Here is a 24,630-nt window from a genome sequence, read left to right on the forward strand (position 1 = left end):
CTGATATCTCATGTATAAGGGAATCATAGAATCCAGCTGAACAAATACTAGGTTGTTTCTGGTTTATGGAGCCCTTCTGAATCACTCATTTGTCATAATTACCATGTTTTTGTGTGAATATAGCCTTATACCTTGCAGTTTTGCTGGAAGGTATGTATTGTTTTAGGGGAAAAAAAAATCAACATCCCTGCCATCATTAATTTGAACATCTTCGAGCCAAATCCTTTTTGTCACTAAAACTGTGAAAAAAGAGAAACAGGTGATAATTGGTGTTGGCTACATTTTCAGGTTGTTGTCTTGAGATTTTTCTCAGAGACCACAGCAACAAGTAAGAAGTCAAAATATAGAAACCTTTAATAACTGAAAGCTGAAAAGATTCAGTAAAAATATTTTAGTGGAATACCCTTCCTAATTACATTTAGTGTTTTTCAAGTGTCTAAGTCTATAGAGCTTCAGGAATACCTAAGAATAAACCTAATTCCCACCAGCTTCTGAGTGAGAAGTCTATAATGATAAAGAAGAGTGAAAATGAGAGAAACAAATGGCACCAGGGGATGTGAAATTTCATTTCCAGCCCAGAGGATAACAATTTAGAAAGATATCTTGGATTTAATGCTCAGTTCTTTGCATTTGCTGTTTTCATTGGCTCACTTGTGCCTGAACCAAATTCCTGAGGGCCTGAGAGGAGCCAGGAGAGGGAAGAGGTAGAGACCCATGTGAGAGGGAAATGATTATTCTGTGAAAGAGATGACCCTCAGGGGTTTGACTCTGCAGTGACTCTGAAGGAGTGGATTTGCCTTCTCTCAAAAGATCCCCATCAGTAACTGTAATGGCATCACCATCATCACAGGGATTTGGACTAGAATTTGCTATGGCAGGAGTGGGGAGAGAAGATGAGGTTGTGAACATGTCAGTGAGGAACTTTCGATCTAGATCAAAACTTCAGGAACTTCTACGTGTTTTGAGCTGAGGAGAAGAAAATCTTTGAAGAAAAATCTAATCATTAAAACAAATGAAAATGATTCACATAGATATCAAAAGTCCTAAAACACCCACAATCCTGTGATTATCATGTTCTTAGACAAGCACTATCACTCCATCGCATGACCTTGTTTTATTTTTCTATAGCAGTCATCATTATTCATGTCACCTGACTTATTTAAGGTTTTCCATCTCCTTCTCTAGAGTGTGAGTTCCATGAGAATAAGGAATTTGTCTTACACCTGCAGCACCTGGAATGAAATCTGACACACACTAGACCGTAATATAAATTTCTGGGATGGATAAATGAAGTAATTTCTGAGCTGAGTTGTAAAAACTGGACAGTAGTGTGCTGAGCCAAGGAAAAGTTGGGATGGGAAGAGCAAAATTAAAAGAAAGGCTGGCCTATTTTATGAAATGATATGGACCCAGTTCTGCCCTTTCACCTCAGGAAACCCTCCTCTGATGGTCTGAAACCTATCCAGCTCGTTCCAGTGGAAGTACAACCCTAAACATAGACTTGGAAAATTGATTTTAAAGAAGCATTTTCCCCTCTGTTATAGAATGGAAACTTCTGAAAACCCCATTCATAATGTAATGTATTTAAAGTTGACCTACACCGCCTTTTCAACTTTAAATGGACCCTTCACTCTTTGGGGGCATAGGAAGGAGGAAAGGACACTTAGAAGAGATAAAGAAATCTCTTGTCCCTATCTCCAAATTAATAACTGTGACATTAGACTTAACAGTTCGATTTGAAGGTCTCTCCTTTTCTACAAAGAGAAACTGCCATATGGCCGGCATTGTGGTCTTTCCATTTACACAACAATTTAATATGCCTAGTTCTTGATGAAATACCAGCTCCCGGCTGGGAAATTAAAGCAGCATTCAGCTCCTCTCAGCAAGCAAGCTGCAGTTTGATATATTCTATAAACTGGATTCTGCATTAGCCAAGGGAAGGGATTGGCATAGTTAGGAAACACAGTTGGACTTGTTAAAACAAGTGTTTCAGTGCACAGATGCTAAGTCTCTTTGGAGCTATGCTTTAGATCACTTTGCTCCTACTTAGCTATCAACTAAATATATTTTTGTTTCAGTTCCTTTTAATTTTCATCTTTACAGCAATTTATATGAATGCAGTCTTCCTCCTCTAAGATATTTCAAAAATGTTTGTAGGGAAAGAAAAAGCTGACCATGTATTAAAATATTCTCTTTTCTTTATTAGTGCCATTTTAATCAGCCCAATAAAATATCTGTCAAAGTGGCATGATGGAACAGGAATGACCTTGCACAGACAGAGAATCAAATGTTGACCCTGTTACCAACTAGCTATTTGGCCTTAAAGTAGATTAATTCAATTCTTTTAGCTGAGCACAATGGTCTGTAAAATCAGGATAATACTGCTCACTTTGTAGGGCAGTTGCAAGGAATAAGTATGTATATACCTGTGTGTGTGTGTGTGTGTGTGTGTAAAATACCAGACGTGACTTGGTAAAGTGGATACAAGTGGATATAGACATAAAATTCAAACATTCATTTGTTATAATGGTCCATATCTCTCTCAGCATAATCACATGTATCTGAATATCCATTTTATTAAATAAATATTTGCCATAGGGTGGTGTGCTTGCAATGATTGACCCTATCTTTCAATGTCATTTCATTCTCCCAAGGTCTGGGTAACTCCAAAAAATAACACTTTCCCGTGAAATTCTTTAGATAGATTTCATGGTCAAAGGTAATAGCTAGTAACATTTCAGATGTGGCACAAACTTTTCACTCCTCTTTTTCACTTGTCTACTTTGAATTTATTCTTCAAAATATTCAGTCTCCCAACAAGCCTGCTCTGAACCTCTAGGCTGGTCCATAATATTCTCAGTGTATTTCTATCATTTTACTGAAGATATTACAATTAAATTATCTGTGCTTGACTATTGGACTAGACCCTCTTAAACTTTGTAACTCTATTCCCTGGCCCTGGCTTTTGCAGATCCTCAATAATGTGTGTTGGAATAACCATACACACACACATACATACACATGCATACATATATACATACAAATGTATTTTGTTTCTCATTCATCATTTGCTTCCCCATTCCATATCAATATCTTCCTAACTGATTTATCATCATAAAATTATTTTCCACCTATTATTGCATACTAATAATCATTAAAATTAAATACCAATTATGTTATAAATAATATAATCAACAGAATATTAACAGTTTATGATTTAACTAATATTCATTTGTTCAACAAGCTTTATGGAGACTCTACTTTATGCCAGTCACTGTGTCCTGTAATCAGTGTGCCTTCAAGAAAGTAAACATGTAAGAAGTCAAACCAATATGCAGATCACCACAATTCAGTGCATTAAGAGCGTAAGATAAAATGACAACTTAAGATGGAGGAATCTGTAAAAAAAAAAAAAAAGAAAAAAGAAAAATCTCTCTGAAGGAGGTGACACCTAAAGTGAGTTTCAAAGGCTGAATAGGAGATGGCAGATTGAGGGGATGTTTGTGGAGTGAGCGTTCCTAAGGGAAGGAGCAGCAAGTGTAAAAGCAGAGGATGGCGAGAGCACTGTGGTTTGAGGAAATGCGCATACAGTAGTCGTAATGTTTGGGACGTAGAGTGGGAGCCAGGCTGCAGCAGATGAGTGAATGTTGATCTATGTCTTTGCAAGAAATTAGGATTTCATCCTACAGGCAATGGACAAGAGTCAAAGGCTTTTAAAACGAGGACTGGAATGGTCAAATTTGCGCTTGGGAATAAGTATCCTCATAGAGGAAGGCACTTACACAAGTAAATAGATAGTTAGAAAGGTCTTAAAATAACCCAGTCAAGAAGTTAAGAGGATTTAAATTAATCTTCAGCAGAGGATTAGGAAAGATACTAAAGAAAAAGACTCAGGGGAACTTGCAGTCCCACTTTTTATGGAGAATAAGAGAAAGGGAGGATTCACAAATGGTAGCATATTTTTGGTTTGGATGACTGGGTGGATGTGATGCCATTTGCCATGACAGTGAGTATAGATAAAGCAGGTTTGCAAGGTTACAGTGAGAGGAAATAAGAGATGAGTTGGGTTTTGGGCTTGGTAGACTACACATTCTAAGAATGCATCATATAGTATATCAGCCACATCTGCCATGTCTGCAGCTATTTAATACAAGTGTTTGCCCAATATCTGTTTGTTGAGTTGATGAACGAATGCCTGTGGAACAAGCAGCTTATAAATGTCCAGGAGGGTCAATAGTCTGTTTGCAGTACCAGGGGCCTGAAATCATGTAATAAAGATTAAGGTGAACCTGGTTCACAATAAATTAGGAAAATGAATTTCCCTTCTGAAAGCTGCCACTAACATGAGAGCAGAAAAGATGATCACCAGCCTCATAGACATGAGGAATTCTCACAAAATTATGTGTATCTCTGTTCCTATTACAACTTATTGTAATGTATTAACTCCTCTCCCAATTTAGTCTACTACTCTCCAGCCCTTCTGAACCAGAACCTAGATAGAATCAAGCCCTATTGTCTTAAAGCGAGTATCACAATTAATGAATTAACTTAGCACTTATGTATCTAGAATGGTACTACTTATGTACCATCCTTGTGAGAATTAATAAAATAGTCACTGAAATGATTTTCTGTGTTGTGTGGTTTAGATTAGAAGCCCGAGCTGAAAAAGTCTATCCTCCTCCCCCTAATATAAGAACAACCTAGTTCCCATAGGAAGTGTTCTGAACTATTGACAGGGGAAACAAAAGAAGCTTTTGATGTACCTATCATTAGGGGTACAACTCAGTTTCCTTATCCACCTCTCGCGAGTTTCTGGATCCACGTTTATAACACTATCTTTTTTTCTATAACTATTCTACATATTACTAGAAGTTTCTGTACTCAAAAAAGGCCAAGTCTATACCTGAACTTTACAACATTCAGAATTCTTATATAAAATTCTGCAGTTACATAATAGGCGAGAGGGAACAGAGGTCCCGAGGTCCCTATCCAGTTATGCTCTCTACTATGTTAATTGTCAATTAGGCTATGAAAACAAACACTTTTGATAGAATGTCTCTGTCTCTGCAGAGGAAAAGACAATTTATTCCGATTGGGGGAAGATACAGGCCATCATTAAACCTTTATGTAGGAGAACGAAGGGAGCCGAGAAGACGTACCAGACCTTAGGGAAAGTTATTCAGCAAAAGGGGCTTTGGCAATGAGGACAAGAAGAATAAAGACAAACCTCTGACCCTAAGAACAAGGAGAATGAAGACAAACCTCTGACCCTAAAACCAAGTACTGAGCACTCTTTACCATATATATATTTTGACATTTTATGGTTAGACTAACTCAGTAGTTTGGGGCTCAGAAGAAACATGTGCTCGTGATAAAAATAACAATTAATAGTTATTCATTTCATCTCCATGTTTCTTGATGGAAAGCCACTTTTTGTAGCTGTCTCCCTAAAGCCCAGTGGACAAGCTCGTACATCACTGGTCTATGATGAAATAAGTAATATAGTAACAGTGAAATGAGTTATCCTTTAAAGATGAGTTTATTTAACTGTCTCGTCCTTTATTCTGTGCTTATTTTTTATTTTGAAATTACTCTCGCTATTTCTATGTTAAAATATTTTTTTCTTTTATGCACTGATGGTGATTGGGTGGATGATTATTTTATTGATTTTTCTTGTTTTTTAATCTGTGTCTAAACCTAGAAAAAAACATATACTGACAATTTCTTCATCCTAATTAAACAATTCTTAATGTTACTGGTCCATAATATCTAAATATATCATAACCACTTCATTAATTAAATTATTAATTATTTCCTCAACAAATATGTTTTGAACAGTTGCAAAGTGTCAGTTACCATTGTAGGTAATGACAATACAGTAGTGAGGAAGAGAAACAATAGCCTGCTTTCCTGCAGCTTACATTTTCATCAAAGGAGACGGACAATAAAAATGGGAAATAGTAAGTAAGATAATTCCAGATAGTTGTAAATGGAGACAACAACAACAACAAAAAAAAAACAGTTTCTGGGTAAGGGCTTTCCATGGATAGATATTGAACCAACACTGCACCTTTTTTAACTGGGCTAACACAAATTACCCACCCATCTACTCCATGGAATCAGTCATCACCATGGCAATCAGCAATTTGCTGGGGCTCTTGCTCGTGGTATTATAGGATAGGGTTACGTGATATATAGTGGACATATTTCATTCATTTTTCCCTACCAAAAAAAAAAGTTTCTGCTTTTATATCAGAGAAAATACTATAAAATTTAACCAGACATCCCAACAGTAAAGAAACACCTTCATATGTGAGCTGTGTCCACATAATAGAGTTTCCCTCTATTTTTGTTTGCATACCTTAAAATGCTTTTGTATCCCCACACACTGTCAGAAAGCCCCAACTTCATCAAACTTTATCTGCAATAAACAGTTTGCACATTGGTTACTATTTATTGACACTAATATAAATTTTATTATCCTTTTTCTTTTTTTTCTCTGTATCTAAATGTCATGGACTCTTTAGCAGATTTCTTTTATCCTGTTTAATTAAACTAGTAAACCAGCTGGAGTTACTGGATACTTGAATGGAAAAGGAAAATCGATGGAGCTTTCAAAAAAGCATTTTTAATGTGTTTTAATAGCTTTCTCTCATTAACAAAGTGATTAGCATTCCCTTTATAGTGTTCCAAGATTATACAAAAAAGACAACATAACGAAAGCAAATGTCCCAAAGACTTTAATTATGAATACTTTGATATCTAAAACATAATTTTAAGCTTCTGTTGTAGAGATGATGTAAAAGTTGTACAGAGACACAAAGCAACAGTGTTTTGCCACCTTAGCTTTTTAGAGCAGGGTTTATGGAGATGTGAGACCAAAATTATGTCCTCATCAGCACTACTGTCAATCCAATAGTAATGGTGCTTCTAGCGTGATTGATTTGCTACTGGCATCTGGTAGACAGAGACCAGAGATTCAGGGAAACATTTTACAACACAGAGGACAACTCCTGACATCGAATCCAAATGCCAGTAGGGACAAAGAAACCCTGAGAAACCCTGAAACCCTGGTCTAAAAACTCTCATTCAGTTTGATTATAATATTAGAACACAGGTCCAATACTAAATACAAGTCCGATAACAAGAAGAACTAGGTTTCTTGCATTTGTTTTTTCTCCTGAGATCGTTTCAGCTCTTCCTTCATTCTCACATGACCTCTGAATTTTCAACTGTCATCCATCCTTCTGTTTATGGATTTCTGCTAATGATCATAATGATGATGCAAAAAAATAGTTAAAAAGGATATACCTTGATAAGTCAACATTCCAGGCATAAGGTATTTTAGTTATATTTTACTAGTGTTCAACAGCAACAAAATCCCTTTTTGTTTTCAATTGATATTCTTTTAAAATAGGTTAATATCCTTTTTTTGAAACACATGAATATACTTTTCTTGTGCTGGTACAGTATTATAATGGATTGCATATCTTTCATCTTACAAAACTTATTTTTAATTATTTTAAGTGTATAGGTTCTAGGGGACATTTCTGTTTAGGCTCCTCTAGGAAGGGGAGAGAGTTGTGACATGATATGGAAATTGCCTCCATACAAAATTTCTTCTTGTTTAGAAATTTGAACACTAATTGAATGCTTGATAATATTAAGACATTATTGTTAACTTTTATGGTGATTTTTATTGAAGGATTATATGTTAGTAATGCATATGGAAATTTTGCAGTTGAATTAATATATTTGCAATTTACTTCAAAATAATAAAGGAGATGGGAAATATGTGAGGTATCAGTGAAACAAGTTTAGCTATGAGTCAGTAATTATTTAAGCTAGCTGATGAGCATATGGGGATTTATTTTACTGTTATTATTTACACTACTATACAAGTTTATTAGACTATGATATTATACTATCCTACTAGTATTTAATAGTATACTATTATACTACTCTTCTTTTTTATGTATTTAAAATATTCCAAAATAAAAATCTTAACAATCAAAATATTAAGAAAAAATTAGCCCTTTTTGTATCTTTCATCTTTTTAGATGTGTTCCCTCTACCCCAAACTTCTCCACAAACCTGAGAAGAAAATGCTGGTTGACTGAGTATCTGGTTAAGTGAAGCTTTTATTGGATATGGTTTGAAAAGGGTGGAATCATATCTCAGTTAGGCTTAGAAAGCTTTTCTCCAGGATGAGAGCCAGACCATCTCTGGTGGAAGAGTGTCCTGGTGTCTATTTATCATACTGACCAAGTAGGTCAGGGAGGAATTTTTTAAAATGTAGTTCAGATAAACCGTTGGGGCATTTGACCCAATTCTTCAGTTCACTTTGCTTAAAATAACAAGCTAAAACATGGTTCATGCATCTTTAGCCCACTGATTTCTACTCCTTCCAGATTTTGTTATTTGACTAAGTTAAGATATAGTAAAGGTCATCTATGTGGAAGGGAAAACAATCTGTTTAACCTAGGAGTTGACAAACCTTTTCTGAAAAGAGCCAAATTGTAAATATTTAAGGCTTTGTGGGCCATGTGTGTTCTCTGTCATGTATTTGTCTTTTTATTTATTTACTGTTTTACAAACCTTTAAGAATATGAAAACTATTCTTAACTGAGCAAAAAAACATGATGGTTGGATTTGCCTGAAGGACTCCTGATATAACCTCTCATTTTAAAACTATCCTTTCTTCCAAATTTAACTCATTCTGAATAAGATAATATAGGTAAAAGCATTCAATAAAACATACTTTATTTACTATTATTATCCCTTTAATGCATTCTACCCCTGTCAACTAATACATGCTGCTAACTAAACCAACTCATTACTGACATAGTACACACTTGAACATACACACAAACTTTTAAATTAAAAACTTCAGTGTCATTTTTATGATTGTAATTATTACCTTAAATTTGCTCATTTGTTGTCACATAGAGTAATGTTTCTTGGGGTGAGAAGAGATAAACAGATATTTGCTTTTGTTAGGATTAATTTTTGAATGTGCCTGGGTTGTTTTTTTTTTTTTTTGGTTTGTTTTTCGGTTTTTTTTGGAGGGGAGATGTTAGTAAGATTGCTTTTTTGCCTAATAAATTTTTGCTATTATCTTGCACAAAAAGAGATTTCCAGCTGACCTCTCTTCTGATACTTTGGATTACTCAGAAGTAGAAAATGAAAACTCCATCGATAGGATATTAGTTTTCAACTCACTTCAAGGCCTCTCTATGGATGAAGAACTCACTGCAGTCTCTCAAGAGCGGGAAAGAAAAGAAAAGGTAGAGGCTTTTAATGAAATGGATAGCTGTGAACATCTAGAAAGAGGTCGTGGATGGTGAGGTGCTTTTGAGCTGAAAGGCACAGAGTCAAGCTCAAGTCAACTGAGGTGACAGAGTCTATTGTAAGGGAGCACATGAAGAAAGGAAGCACAGCACACCACCTCAGGACAGTCAGAGGCCAACTTTGTGGCAAGCAACAATGCCCCTTAGGAAACACAGTGATTCCCGAGGTCCAAGAACCAGTTTAGGGATACACCAGTCCCGTAACTTATGCACTCTCTGGCTTTTCTGGCTGTTCATACCTTACTTTCAGTCTCCCCATGAGAAGGTATAATTAGGCCTATTAGTCACAATCCATTATAAAGCATCCCCCTCGAGAAGAGTTCTCCAACCAGGCCATCCCATGGGCTGCTGACCAGGTTACAGATGACTGTTTCTGAGATAGGCATCAATCTTGGAATCAGTTATCACAGATATTCAGAGTCATATGATAAAAGCTTACAAGCTTGTACACACAAATAAATACTGCTTCTAACCAATTTGATAGACATGAGCTACTGGCTTAATGTCAGGTAGATTTCTGCAGAATGAAATTTTCTTTGGATGCCAAAGTTTTGCGTGATTTTCTCTGGATGCCAAAGGTTTGCTTGATTTTTTCCCAAAACAACCTTTCATCTTATCTTCACTCACAGCACAGTTACCCATTAGTGGTTTTCCTTTACATCTAGGTTCAAAATTGTGGATGCTTCATCACCTTTCAAGCTCTTTTGAAGCTTCATTTCACAGGAATTCTTGGAAGAGATCATTTCTGGGTGCTATAGCTTTATTTCAGGCAAATTCCCATCACCTCATATCCCAAATTATTATCAAAACTTCTTTACACCTCTTTATTTTAACTGGTAAGAACCTCCCTCTTAGTTCATTTTACAAGCCAATTATAAATTAATATTCTTGTGTCATGAAACAAAAGATTTGAAAGAGAATAAATTTGCCTTCAAGAGAAAAAGAGGTTGAGTGTCTTTCCCATATTTGGCATGATATCTAGAGAGTTAGAACTCCCCTCTCTACTTCATATAATCTTTCCTAAGACAATATTTTATAAATACATTTCTTCCTTAAGAGCACTGCAATACCATTGTGGATTGAGACCCAATTTCTTATCTTTAGAGGAATATTCTCTATGCCTAATCAAAATCCTATGATTCTGTGAAGCTGCTGTTTTTGCAATTCCATGAAAACTTCCTTATAGACTGTTCTCTTAAACTGTGCTCATGATTATTTCATTCTAATGTCCTTGTTTCCCCAACCCCCTTCCTTTTTTTCCTGTCCTCTCCATCCTCATGGTGTAAGCAGTGCAATTCCTACACTTCTTTCAGAGCCTAAGGCCTTTAATGCCACCAAAGTTGTACAGAACTGGATTTTTAGATTTTTATAAACTTTAAAGTCACTAGCAAATGATTTAACTTTGGAATTATTCTCAAGCTTTTGTTATATATTGTACTTGAATTTCTAATTAATTATAAAAGCTTTGAGTCATGATCAGTATCTTTCATTTCTTTTATATTTCCCATAGTTTCCTCCAATGTGCTGGTACAAGGAAATAATTCATTGACTTGAATTTATGCTATCCCTTAAATTCTATTTCTTTTTGCCACCTTTTCCCAACTTATCTTAAACTAAGAACCCTATTTTAGATGCAAATTTGACAGCTACAAGAATTCATTTCCCAAAAAAGTCCATCATTGGCATTACCTAAGAACTTGTTAGAAATGCAGTCTCAGGCCCCACTCCAGACTTACTAAATCCTAATTTGCTTTTCAGCGAGACACTAATGTGCATAAAGTGATCTTATGCATATTAAAATGTGGGAAACACGGCACTAAAGAATCTAGTCTGAATCAGTTGATCATTGACTTTTACATTCAATAAGCCAAGAAAATGTGTATTTAAATCTCTATTTTATCATCCACATGTGTATGTGTGTTGTGTGAAAAAGAGAATAAAGAGAGAGAACCGGGGTAAATTTTGGAGACAAACAACTTTTTTGCTGTAGTAGACTCACCTCATAAGTATCTAGTGACTATATTTTCTATTTAGACTATTATTTCTGCTATACTTTTTTAAAAATTTTATGTTAAACCACATAGGAAAACAGAGCTGTCAAGATATTACTTCAGAAAACACACTTGAGGTATCTAAGAGCTGAAATCGTTTGATGAATTTTTAAAAAGCTGGCAGCTTTTTAAAGGCATTTATAATTCAAGGTGTTTGATTAACTTTTAAAGAGTTGAGTGCTGGTAGATTTAAAATCAGAAGGAAAGATTTGGAGTGGTCTGGTAGATTTTTAAAGATGGATAGAAGCAGGAAAACTGTAGTCTTACTCATCTTAGCTTTGATATTTTTATGTGATTTTTGTTCCAATCACATAACACATCCCCTTTAATCTTCTGTATAACATGTGGGCTAACATGGGGCTAGCAGTGATTGTTCTTATCTACCCCATAGATATTCTGAAAATCACTGTCATAGTCCATAAAGTATTGTATTTTTCCAATGACAAGTAGTATAAATGTATAGTAGATATCAGTTTTTAAATAGTATTGTGTGAAGCTGATTTTATGCAGACATTAGGTAGTTGAAGGAGTCACAAAGGAATTTAAAGACACAGACATCCTATGGAAGGGGAAGGTGAGAGAGGTTAAGGAGTGAAAAGTATAAACCTTAATGGAAATCTCCACATGTCCAACAGAATGGAACAGTAATGTCCTAAAAGTGTTTGTAATCAATAGGAGCCAGACAAAAGATAAACGTTATGTAGCATCTGATGAATAGAACCAATGTTCCTCAAAAAGATCTGGCTATTTGGGATGTTGTGTTCAAATGTGAGCACCTTGTTTTATGAAGAATGTTTCCAATCCGGTGTAAGTCTTTCTGCTTCTCATCAGTTGATTGACTCATTCATTCCTTCTTCCATGAACCAAGTGATATTGTGTGACTAAATCTATGGTAAGGGCTAGATACTGTAAATGTGATTGTTGTACTTTTCATTGAATACCTTATAGTGTAGCATCGAGAAATATCATATAGACAAAGAAGTGTAATAATGTGCTGTAGAGACTAAGATGCAAGATGATCAAAGTAGAGGCACAAAGATGAATTCTCCCTGGGGTAACTAAGAAAATGTGTCCATCGGTGTGAAGCCATCTTACTTGAGACAAGTCTAAAGAATTGGGATGGTTAGTTTATGAACAAATTGTTTATGAGAGGGTGGAGGGTGTGGGAGATGGCTGTTATATTTCACAAATTTGGAAGGTTACTTGATCTATGAAGCATTACTTTTTCCTTGGTTCTAGCAGGTAGAGCCAAAATCACAGGAAAAAATACAGTGAAAGGAGTAGAAACATAAGGGAAAAAGGAACTCATGCTGTGGGAATGTCCATACTGCACTAGGCTTGTACCGGGCACTTTATTGGCACTTTTTTAGGTAAATCTCATAACAATTTTGCCAGTGCATAAGTTGTCTGAGGTGTCGCTACTAGAGTCAATACTCAGAGCCCCAGGTGACCACCCTAATCTTGTGTTTTAAGAGAAATAAATTGACCAAACATATGGGGAGAACTAAGATTAGTTTGACAAGATAATAACTTTAAATGAATAAATAATCATAAATAACTGCATGAGCTGCAGCAGAGGACACTAATAATTGTGTAAGTACCACTGTTTCTCTGGGAATTGAAATATTCAGTTAGATATTTAGAAGAAAAAGCAGAAATGGGTTTTCTGTTTATTAGAATAGCTGTCATGCTATAAAATCTATCTATATATAATATACTAAATACAATATCTGTATTTGGAAATATGTTATATCTAATCACTCTTTCAGAAAATTATTTAAAAAATGTGAAATGTTTCAAATACATCAAATATCAATACTACAAAATTTACAACTATTTTATGTTTTATCCTACTCTAAATTTCTTTAGATCCTTATTTAGATCCATTTGACACTTAAAGTGCTTCTTCTACCAGCCAAGCTTGATATACAAATTGCTTTAAGCCAAATGTTACCTCACCATGCCATAAGAGGTGATATTTTACTAGTTCACTAATATATATATAGAAAGATTACAAATACAAATAGAAAACTAAAAGGTGATATTTCCGAGCTTCCCTGGTGGTGCAGTGGTTGAGAGTCCGCCTGCCGATTCAGGGGACACGGGTTCGTGCCCCGGTCTGGGAAGATCCCACATGCTGCGGAGCGGCTGGGCCCGTGAGCCATGGTCGCTGAGGCTGCATGTCCGGAGCCTGTGTTCCGCAGCGGGAGAGACCACAACAGTGAGAGGACTGCGTACCGCAAAAAAAAAAAAAAAAAAAAAAAAGTGATATTTCCTCTTGCATATTATTATGAGGCACTGGATTAGAAACCCAAATAATTTCTAGGAAATAAGTATTTTAATGCACAGCAGAGAATTACTTTTAGTTCATCATATCGGGTACAAAAGAAGGAAGCAGCTCTTGCTTAGGTTACTATGAGCAGCCGAGCACAAATTTTCCCATAAATTCTGGAAACTCAGGTTTAAACACTTTCATTACCTTACAAATTTCTGTCATAAGTTCATGATTAACTCTGTGTTACTGTAATATCAAGCTCTGTTTTAGAGGTCAGAGAAATATTTCTGAGTTGCAAAATTCTTGAGGCCATTTGCCCTACCTTATAAAATGACTGTTTATATAGGTGACGGTAATGTCAGGTGGACTGAAATGTTTATAAACAGGGTTACTAATGTCAGCAAAAATAGCATTGAGTGGTTGATATATCTCATACCCTAAGGATTATTAAAAGTATATATATATAGTGTGGTAGGCCAAATTTAATCTCCCGGGACACATTTCTTATGATGCTGAAAAACGGAAACATAGATTTATAATACTCTTGTGATGAGATGCATTACTCTCGGTTTCCCTCTTGGGTAAGTGAAATAACTTAACCTGTAAAGAAAATAACTTATCTTGTAGAGGAAAACAGGAGACTAATGCAGAAATAAAATTAATATGCCAAGTTCCCAGTACTTGTGAACTTAATTATCATTTAGAACTTTGTATCCAGATGAAAGGATATATTTCCAAGTAAATTTGCATTAAGATTTTTTAAGCAGTGATTACACCACTAGGAAATGGTTAGTTGAGTTCTCAGAGAGTAGACAAACAAGGAAAAAAGGCAGAAAGATTGAAACAAGCAACAGAGTCTAGAAAATATGCCAGAAGACTCTGTTTTAAAAGGTTATATCTGTAAGCTGCACTCAGCTTGTTCTTTGGGAGTTCAATTTTATTTCATTTTATATTTTATTTTATTTTCCTTGGGAAGTCAATCTGAGCACCCAAAAGCAAGTTAATTTTCTAGATAGTGAGTAATAACATATCCATCTTGAAGAAAACATTACCAAACCTTCTAGATACTTTCTTCCTTATATACATTGCACAAAAACCTCAAAGATAAATTGTGCTGCTTAAAGAAGGTGCAAGTTCTGTTACAAAGAGAAGATACTCAGCAGGGGAGCCATTATTATGCCATCTTAAAACTTAAGACTAGAACTTAGTGTCAATCTGGGGTTTGTCCACTATCATTGATGTACTCATCAGCATTTTAAAACAATTTCTCTGGGCTAAGAACCCAAGGCAGCAGGCACCACGAGGGATAAAATAGTGTTACTGTATGGTTGTTGTCTTTAAAATATCTTAAACTAGCTAGGGAGATAAGGTCAATAGTTAGGAAACAAGTAGAAAACACAATGCAAGAAATTAAAAATAGTGATGAACTAATATCTACATAATTCCTAAGGAGCCCAAAGGATAGTATGAGATACAAATGACTCAATTGTTTTTTCTCTCTTTTACACACACACGCACAGCATAAATACACAAAAACTCAATCTGTAACACTTAACACAGGACTCTTTTCACTCAATAAGTAGATCCCCAAAATAACTTATTATCAAGAGAAAATTAATTTACAAAGAAACACCTACTCTATTCGTATGGAATCTGGAAATTCAGTTCATGAAATCTAAGATTCTTTTATGATTAGGTTTACTTTTTCTCATTGCTAAGTGTGTGGCATTGTTTATTTCTCTTCACGGTGGAAACAAAGAGTATGAAGGCATTAAAAGAAGAAAGGACTACTTAAATTGTTTTTCACACTGACCAGTGACTATTTCTAGAATATACCCTCATGAATATACCATCATTTGATCTGTGTCTCACTAAGAAAATATTGAAGAGATGATGAGAGATAAAGGCTGAAGAGTTTTATGTTGGGAATGAACACAGCTCATTAGATAACTTCTGAAAGGACTTTGCTAGTGAAAATCTATATTTAGCCCTTAGTCTTTCCATGGGTGATTGAAACTCATTTTGTAGTGTTGCTCTTTGGTTCACTGATTCATTTCAGCAAACATTAAGCACCTACCAGATGCCATGGAAGCATTAAAGATATAAAAATCAGTGGAACTTTAGATATAAAATATGACTGAAGTCTGAAGTTATGGATTAAATGTTGATAAAACTCTAGAGATATCATTGAATTTTACATTTTACAGATAAATAGATGAAGGTCCAGAGAATATAAGTATTTGTCCAAATCTTCACAACCAAGATCAATCAGTCTGAGACTGTAACACTGTACTCCTAATCCCAGGGCAATACTCTTTATACTACGCCAAAAAGAAAGAAAAAAAAATCTCTAAAATAACCTAAGAAATTGGATGTATGTTAAGGTAGTAGAATCAGCAGGTAACCATCACTGCTGCAGAAAATCACCAAAATAGAATTCTACTTCATTAGTTGGCAAGAAATCAACCAAATTGAAATATCAGTTTTCATTCAAAAAAATCACAAAACGTAAAGAATTACATAAGTACATTTTATTTTAAATAGAATTTAATGAAGAAGTAAGATTTTCTGGACAATAACACCTCTGAAGTTTTCTCATAAAACATGTACTCAATTTTTTTATATAGGCCTAAAATATTATTTAAGCACCATCCTCTAGGAAGATTTCTTCTCATACCAAAGGCAGTATTTAACTGATTCAGCAGTTAATTATGGGGACCTATACCATGTAACACATGTCCATCTACTCCATTTAGCTACATATATTGTATATTCACTATATGAGGACTCCAGACAATAGAAACCAGAAAATCATTTGCAAAGAATAACTTAGAGAAAACATGAATATATTTATATCTATGCTGAAATAAATCTATTTTTTGCTATATTTCCAAAATGACTATAAGTATTGAGAGTAGCTATATTTTTTCTAATTTTTAAATTTATTTTTTAAAGTACAAAAGTAATATATAAATACAGGCTTGTTGTAAAAAGTATTCGAATAATTTTTAAGCATACAGAAAAATAAATACAAATCCATTTCTTTACATAAGATGATCCTCAATACATGTCTTTATCTCTTCCCTTTCCAGAGACCAAATTAAAAGTAGTAAAGGAATATTGTGAAGTTTTGCTTTCACAATAAAAAGAAAGAAATATGGGAAGGAAGTCTTTCCCTCTCTGTGGACACTGTATGAAGATGTAAATTCTTGTAGTTGCTGCTTTGAACTTGTGATCATGAGAGGTTGGCCAAGAAAATAAAGTCATGCCAGCACAGTGCCTCAGCATCACTGAGATACTAAATCCACACTAGCCCTGCCTCCCAGATTTTTCTAATTAAGTTATTTTATTGGTAAGCCAGTATTATTCAGGTATTCTGTAACATGCAGTTAAGAAAACTTTTGGAAGTGACGGATATGCTGATGGTTTCAGAGGTACATGGAGATGTCCAAACTCATCAAACTGTATACATTAAATATGTGCAGATTTTTGGTATATCAATTATACCTCAATAAAGCTGGGTTTTTTTGTTTTTTGTTTCTTAGCTTAGTTTTTTTTTAAAGAGCAAGAGGGACATAAATAGTATTTCAGGACAAGAGAAATGGTGTTATGGACTGGATGTCCTTGTCTCTCCCAAATTCAATAAGTTGAATCCCTAATCCCCAATGTGGTAGTATTTGGAAGTGGAGCCTTAGGTAGTTGAATTACATGAGGTGACTGGGGGTGGGAACTTCCTGATGGGATTACTGACAGTGTTGGTAAAGGAAGAGATGGGGGCTCTCTCTGCCATGGACGACACAGTGAGAATTTGGCCATCTGCAAGCCAGGAAGAGAGTTCTCACCAGAACCCAACCATACTGTCACCCTGATTTTGGACCTCCAGGCTCCAGAAATGTGAGAAAATAAATTTCTGTTGTTTAAGACAATTTTTTAAGAATTATACTGGTGGTTACTGATGAAAGTTGAAGGAAAAGTAGAGGGAACTTGGAATATAATGCTGAGGGCTATGACCAAGAAGAGAGCAAAGCTCCTGGCAAAACTCCAGAAAAGCTGCTAGCTAAGAGAGTGTGTTGACAGAGGGCCCACTGAAAAGTGAGGGGAAACAGTGACTTAGGGAAGGTCTCTGTGTGGTACAGTGGACTCTCTGTCACTCCCTTGACAGCCTGTAACCAAGCATTTATTTTCCTGAGGAGAGAAAAACGCAAGTGGTTCTTCTCTAAAGCAATTGAATAAGGCAGAGAACTAGAACAATTAAGAGAGATGTTGGTAACCTTGGAGTACAGCCCTCCTCATTCTGGCATGTAGGGAGATATGAGGATAAACTTCCCACCTATTCACCCTAAAGAGAAACTCCAGATCAATAAATGCTGCCACATCACTAGAGTTTTCATACTTAATAGAAATGGACATCAACAGGTAACTTGAAGAAAACATTCAATATACAAGGGAAAGATGTAGCCACAGAGACAGAAACAATGATTCCAGAGTAAAGAGAAAGAATTCAGAAAACAGAACAGAAACTAAAATATAAAATATAATAAAGATAAAATATAAAGACAAAACTTCTTTTTGTTTCCATTTTACAGTGTTATTGCAACATGTATATATAATTCAAAGTATACAATTCAATCTTTATAGAAATTTCCCAAATTATGAAACCAACACTATGAAAGCCAAGCCAAACAGGTTTAGGTTTACATCACCCCAATAAGATTCCTCCTTCCCACTTATTGTTAATCTCCTTTTCCACCCACTTCCCCAAGCAACCACTAATATGTTATCTGTCACTATATATTTCCCTTTTCTGGATTATTTATATCAGTGGAAGCACGTACTATATGGACTGTCATGTGTTGTTTCTTTCACTATGTTTGTGAAACATTCTGAGGTTCATCCATATACAATATATCCATATTGTAGCATATATTCATTATTCAAAGCCAGATCTCTTTAACAACTACCAGAAGATAGAGGATATTACATTCACAACAAAAGAGAATGATATAATGAGAAAGCAACAAATATAGGAAAATGGAAAGCATTTGTAAATTAAAAATATAAGTGCCAAATTAAAAATACATTAAAAACAATGAAAGGTAAAGTTGAGGAAATCATCTACAATAGTAATCACTATTTTTAGGTTTGTTTATATTCCTTCATATCTTGGGTTTTTTTCTCTTCTGTGCACTTAGATATTAAATTTTAAGTAACTTTAAAAAATAAAAGTTATATATCCACAAATAAAAATAATTTAGATAAAGCAAAGTTGAAAAAAATGTAAACAGTATGTCTACATAAAGGAATATTTTTCAATGGAGCAGTGCATATAGGTAGATTTTATTGTCATTTTTTTCATATTATATGTGATCATTTTTATCATGTTATAATTAAAACCTTGTATCCTGCTTTTCTCTGTTAAACTTTCATGACCATTCGACTATTAATATTAATACATAGACTTTAAAAGCTTTACTTTTAATAATTGCCACATAGTTGATTATGAATCTTGACTTATTATTCATTTAAGGCATTCCCATATTTTCAGATGTATACATAAATGCATAATGTATATCACCACGTAAATAACATTGTTCTGATTACAGACTATTTCTTTAGGCTAGATTGTCAAGTGAAATTTCTGGGTAAAGTGTATGGATACATTTTAATATCTTTGTTATGTATCATTGAATTATTTTCCAAGAGGCTTATAACCCTTCTATATGACAACTTGTACAGATTTGAAAGCAACACTTAGCAATAAAAACATTTCTCATCAGTATGTTTGACATAATTTAGCAATCATAAGTTATATAATATGGCATTAGTACTATAGTGACACAGGAGTTTAATTTTGGGGTAGTGTCAAAAATACTTTTATTACATTTTTTTAAATTAGAGTAGCTGACAAATTCCATCATATGATAATATGCTTTATACTTAAACACTGACCAATAGAGGTTTATCTTCCTATGCACACCAAAGGTACATACACACAAACATGCACACAAACATGAACAGTCCACAATATTATTTTTTCATTTTTAATCACATTTATTGTTTTCTTTCTAATTTTACAAGTAATGAATGTTCATTGCAGACAACTAGAATTACATAAAAGCATGAAGTAAAAAAGAACAATCACCCATAATCTCCATCCCCCAGAAATAACTACCATTAGCATTCTGATGCATTTCCTCCCAGTGTCTACATATTTTTTTAAAATAAATGAAGTACAATTAATCTACAGCACTATGTTAGTTCTAGGTGCACAACTCTTTTAACCTTTCTACTAGATTTATGTTTACTTGGGCTACTACCTTTAATGTCTATTTGCCTTTACCAATGATATTTTTTCTTTTATAACTTTCATATTTCTATTTCTGTCCTTTTCTTTTTTGCTTAGAGAAGTCCCTTTAACATTTCTTGTAAAACTGGTTGTGGTACTGAACTCTTTCAGCTTTTTCTTGTTTGTAAAAATCTCTATCTCTCTTTCCAATCTGAATGATAGATTTGCTGGGTAGAGTATTCTTGGTTGTACGTTTCTTCCTTTCATCACTTTAAACATATTATGCCACTCCCTTCTGGCCTGCAAAGTTTTTGGTGAAAACTCAGCTGATGATCTTATGCAAAGTTCCCTTGTGTGTAACTAGTTGTTTTTACTTTGCTGCTTTTAATATTCTCTCTTTATTGTTAATTTTTGCCATTTTAATTATAATGTGTCTTGGTGTGGTCCTCCTTGGGTTGATCCTTCTTGGGATTCTCTGTGCTTCCTGGACCTGGATGTTTGTTTCCTTTCCCAGGTTAGGGAATTTTTCAGCTATTATTTCTTCAAATGTGTTCTCTGCCCCCTTTTCCTCTCTCTTCTCCTTCTGGGACTCCAATAATGCAAATGTTAGTATGCTTAATGTTGTCCCAGAGGTCCCTTAAACTATCCTAATTTTAAAAAAAAAATCCTTTTTCCTTTTTTCTGTTCAGATGGGTGATTTTTACTACTCTGTCTTCCAACTTACTTATCCAGTCCTCTGTATCATCTAATGTACCTTCGATTCATGCTGGTTCAGAGGCTGCTGGCTGCTGGTGGGTGGGGTTGGGTCCCAGCATGGCGGGCTGCATGGCACAGAGAGTCCCAGGGCTGGCGCTGGCCCATTGGTGGATGGGTCTGGGTTCCAGTATTAATAGGGTAGAGGGAGGATTCCAAAGTGGTGCTTGCCAGCATCAGTGTCCTTGGGGTATAATGAGCTCCCAAAAATGGATGCCACCAGCATCTGTGTCCTCAGGGTGTGTCCCAGTTGCCTCTTGCCAATCTAGGAGGCTCTAAAAGATCAACAAGTAGGTCTGACCCAGGCTCCTTCAAATTACTGTTTCTGCGCAGGGTATTGGAGGGTGTAAGATTTTGTGTGCACCCTTCAAGAGCAGAGTCTCTATTTCCTACAACCCTCCAGCTCTCAAGAATGCAAGCCTCACTGGTCTTAAAGCCAGACTTTCTGGGGGTCATCTTCCTGGTTCAGGACCTGCAGGCTGAGGAGCCCAATGTGGGGCTCAGACTCCTCTCTCCCTAAGGGGAATCTCTGCAATAGTGATTATCCTCCCATTTGTGGGTCACCTACCCAGGGTTATGGGTCTTGACTATACAGCGTGTCTGCCTCTTCTACCCTTCTCGTTGTGGTTCCTTCTTTATATCTTTAGTTGTAGAAAATCTCTTCTGCTAGTCTCCAGGTCATTCTCATACATACATTGTTCTGTATGTATTTGTAATTTTGGGAGGAGGTGAGCTCAGGGTCTTCCTACTCTGCCATGTTGGCCCCACCACAATATTGTTTATTAAATTTGAAATGTTTACAAGCATGAACAGTAATAACATAATTGGTGACTTAGGTGGCATTTCCTAAAATCCTCTCAATTGCCTGATTGGTTCAGATGCACTTCTTTTGTACTCCCAGAGTGCCTGCCTTCTATATTATTGCTCTCACCCACTTGCATTTTAAATGAAATCTTAATTTAAATGAACTTTTTCTTTTTACTACCAGCATATAAGTAATACAGAAGTAGATATGATGTTTGATTCATGTTTCCAGCCCTAACGTCAAGGATATAATGCCTACCACATAATTTACTCACTATGTTTATCAACATGAACTGAAATTCTTTAAATAAGTTCAGAGGAGTGTGAATTTAGGCCCCTTTCAATAATTATTTTGCTTATTTCCTTTTGTTAGAAGACAGTGCATTTCAGAAACACTTCTCCCATTCCTTTTTTTAAATAGGTTATTTTGAAGCAAAGTTTTTCAATTATTTAAATTTTTTAAAGAAGCAAAGTCTATAGGATTTTAATACATAAATTTTGGGAAATGAAATAGAAAATCTTCACTTTTATCATTTATTTATCTAGCTAATAAGAAAATCCACGTTTGCAAATATTTGCTTACCAAATATTGGGAATCAAAATTTCAACAAAATATTTTCCTTAGAGATTACTTAAATGAAAAGCCCCTCTGTGAATTTGGAATATAATTTTTATACTGATTTTACTGGGAATATATGAACTACATAAAGCATTCCTATAATGCATACATCTGAACCTGTGATTCAATTTTGCTTAATCATAAGACTTTCTAAGCCAATGATTTTGGGCTCACTTTGGTTTCTGTCTATATAATACCATCTGCTCTCTGCCTTCCAGAATTCATAAGAACTTCTATCTGAGAATAGTCTCTTCCTGTTTTCAACTCCATTTTGGATTTATTATTCTTTTTTCTGCACATTTTTGTTTCAGGTGAATTGGAATGGGAGCTGGAAGAAGATAATTTTGTTACATCCTTCCCTTTGAACCAAAAGTCTCAATTGTTTAAGAAAAAAGGAATATTTTAAGATTGAGTATTAGCAATTGGGCACTTTTAATTATCAGAAGGGATTTCCTGATAAGATAGAAAATGTTACTAATCATTGGTTTCTCACACCATGAGACTTTTTTATTTTAGTTGTGGTAGGTCTTAATGGCCTTTTAAAGAAAATTGCCAAACAAATCTTTCTTCTTTGTTTTTATAGAGATTTGCCTGTTGACCAAGGGACGGCGCACTGCCAGTGTTCGAGCTGATACATATTGTCGTCTTTATTCGCTTTCTGTGGACAATTTCAACGAGGTCCTGGAGGAATATCCAATGATGAGAAGAGCCTTTGAGACAGTAGCCATTGACCGACTAGATCGGATAGGTACTCTGTTCAGTTTTCTTCTTTGTGCACAATTCAGTTTTAATCTAGTGGGCTGATACATATTTGCAATCATAAGTCCCAAATGCTAGTATATAGATTGTTTATTAATTAACATAGAAATATAGAAATAGCAATTAGCTCTAGCCATATTTCTAGAAAGATCTGAGGCTCTAACTTTCTCTTCTAAGTAATCTAGGTTTGTTTATTCATCTCTATTTTTTCTAGCTATGCAATCTGATTTCACCAGTGATGCCAAAACAATTTGAATCTTAAGGTAAAAAACAATGATTAAAAATTCTACACAACATTAAAGTAGAACTAAAAATGCAATAGTATGAGTCTACATTACAAACTAAATTTTATCACAAGGGTTTTTTTTTTCGTTTTTAAGGATCAACTTTACATTTATTCTTATATTAAGAATTGAAAACTTGTGTATTTTCATTGTCTCAGTAGAAACTTCTTGAAATGTTTGTAAAACAGACTCAAGCAGAAAAAGCCTTAATAGAAGTGCGCACATAGATGCTTTACTTTGCAAACATCAACTTATCTTAAAATCTTCTCTGCTCTCAAATAAAAATATGTAAGTTAGACCTTACTAATTACACTAGTTTAAAGATTTGAATAATTGCCATAGTAAAGTTAGATCAGATTGGCTTGCTGTTAACTTCCCAAGATATGCTAGAACATTCTGATGTCAGAAGGTGATATGCATTCATCTTCCACACCCAGATCCTCCTCCTGCACCCTACCCTCCTCTGTTCCCTTCCCCTGCTTAACTCTACTAGCCTTCATGATCTCAGTTTAGACATCACTTCCCTGTAGAAACCTTCTTTGACCTTCCACCCCCTTAATAGTCTGAGTACCCTGGAGATATTCTCCTGTACTACTGGGAAGTTCCTCCATCACAGCACTGCTTTTATTATTTAAATTGCTCTAGAGATGCTAAGCTTTATGAATGTAGAGATCATGTCTAATTCACTATTACATTCACAGTACCTAGTACACAATGAATATTGTTAAAGAGAGTTAGGGAGGGATGAAGGAATCAATTAACTCAAAGGAGATTGGGGTTGGGATCACTGGAAATTAAACAAAGAGATACTTCAACTGCTTCATTTTTATTAAAGGTAAGGACTTTTGATTGACGTATGGTTGTGTCAGCTTTTCTTCTGCACTTTACATCTTTCTTTTCTTCTATATTGGTAGGACAACAGACTGCATAAGGATCTGAAATCAGGTTAGGAGAAGTAAATGTAGTATTTGGACATTACCATTAGACACAGCACACATATTAAAAATCTTATTGATAACTTAGAGATATAACAGGACGGAGTGTCCAGAAGACAGTGCCCATAAAAGAAGCGAGTATGCCTAAAAGCATCTTTACTTAATTTGAAAATAACTTCCCTCTTTGTGGTGTGTGAGTGTTCATGGTAGAGCCAGAGACTAATTTCTGAGCATATGAGTTTTTTTTCCTAAGCAAGCTAAACATATTTTGCAAAAGCATCAAAATCAGCATATTTCAATAGAGAATTTCTGTTAATCTGATAGAGCATCACTTTCATCTAACTCATTACAGTTAATTTTTTATAAGAAAGTTTGCATGAAACAGTTTGCAATCAATAATATAGGGAATAAAATTGCTAGTGAGCACCAGTATTTCCATTTTTAATCTTCACAAAATTCTAACAGTGCATTAAAAGTTATAGTATTTTTCCACAATGTCCCAGATACTTAGATT

General features: G+C 34.9%; 1 protein-coding gene across 1 annotated transcript in view; it reads left to right on the plus strand.

The window, feature by feature from the left end:
• Positions 1–24,630, plus strand: part of HCN1 (hyperpolarization activated cyclic nucleotide gated potassium channel 1) — a gene marked incomplete at both ends in the record, with an annotated part of 391,087 nt that overhangs the window by 364,108 nt on the left and 2,349 nt on the right. Inside the window, one exon of the mRNA XM_082623177.1 lies at positions 22,722–22,886. Within this exon, the coding sequence (XP_082479303.1) occupies positions 22,722–22,886 (165 nt within the window). The remainder of the gene's footprint in view (positions 1–22,721; positions 22,887–24,630) is intronic.

The sequence above is a fragment of the Mesoplodon mirus genome, assembly GCF_964341445.2.
Source record: "Mesoplodon mirus genome assembly, chromosome: 5".
Lineage (NCBI taxonomy): Eukaryota > Metazoa > Chordata > Mammalia > Artiodactyla > Ziphiidae > Mesoplodon > Mesoplodon mirus.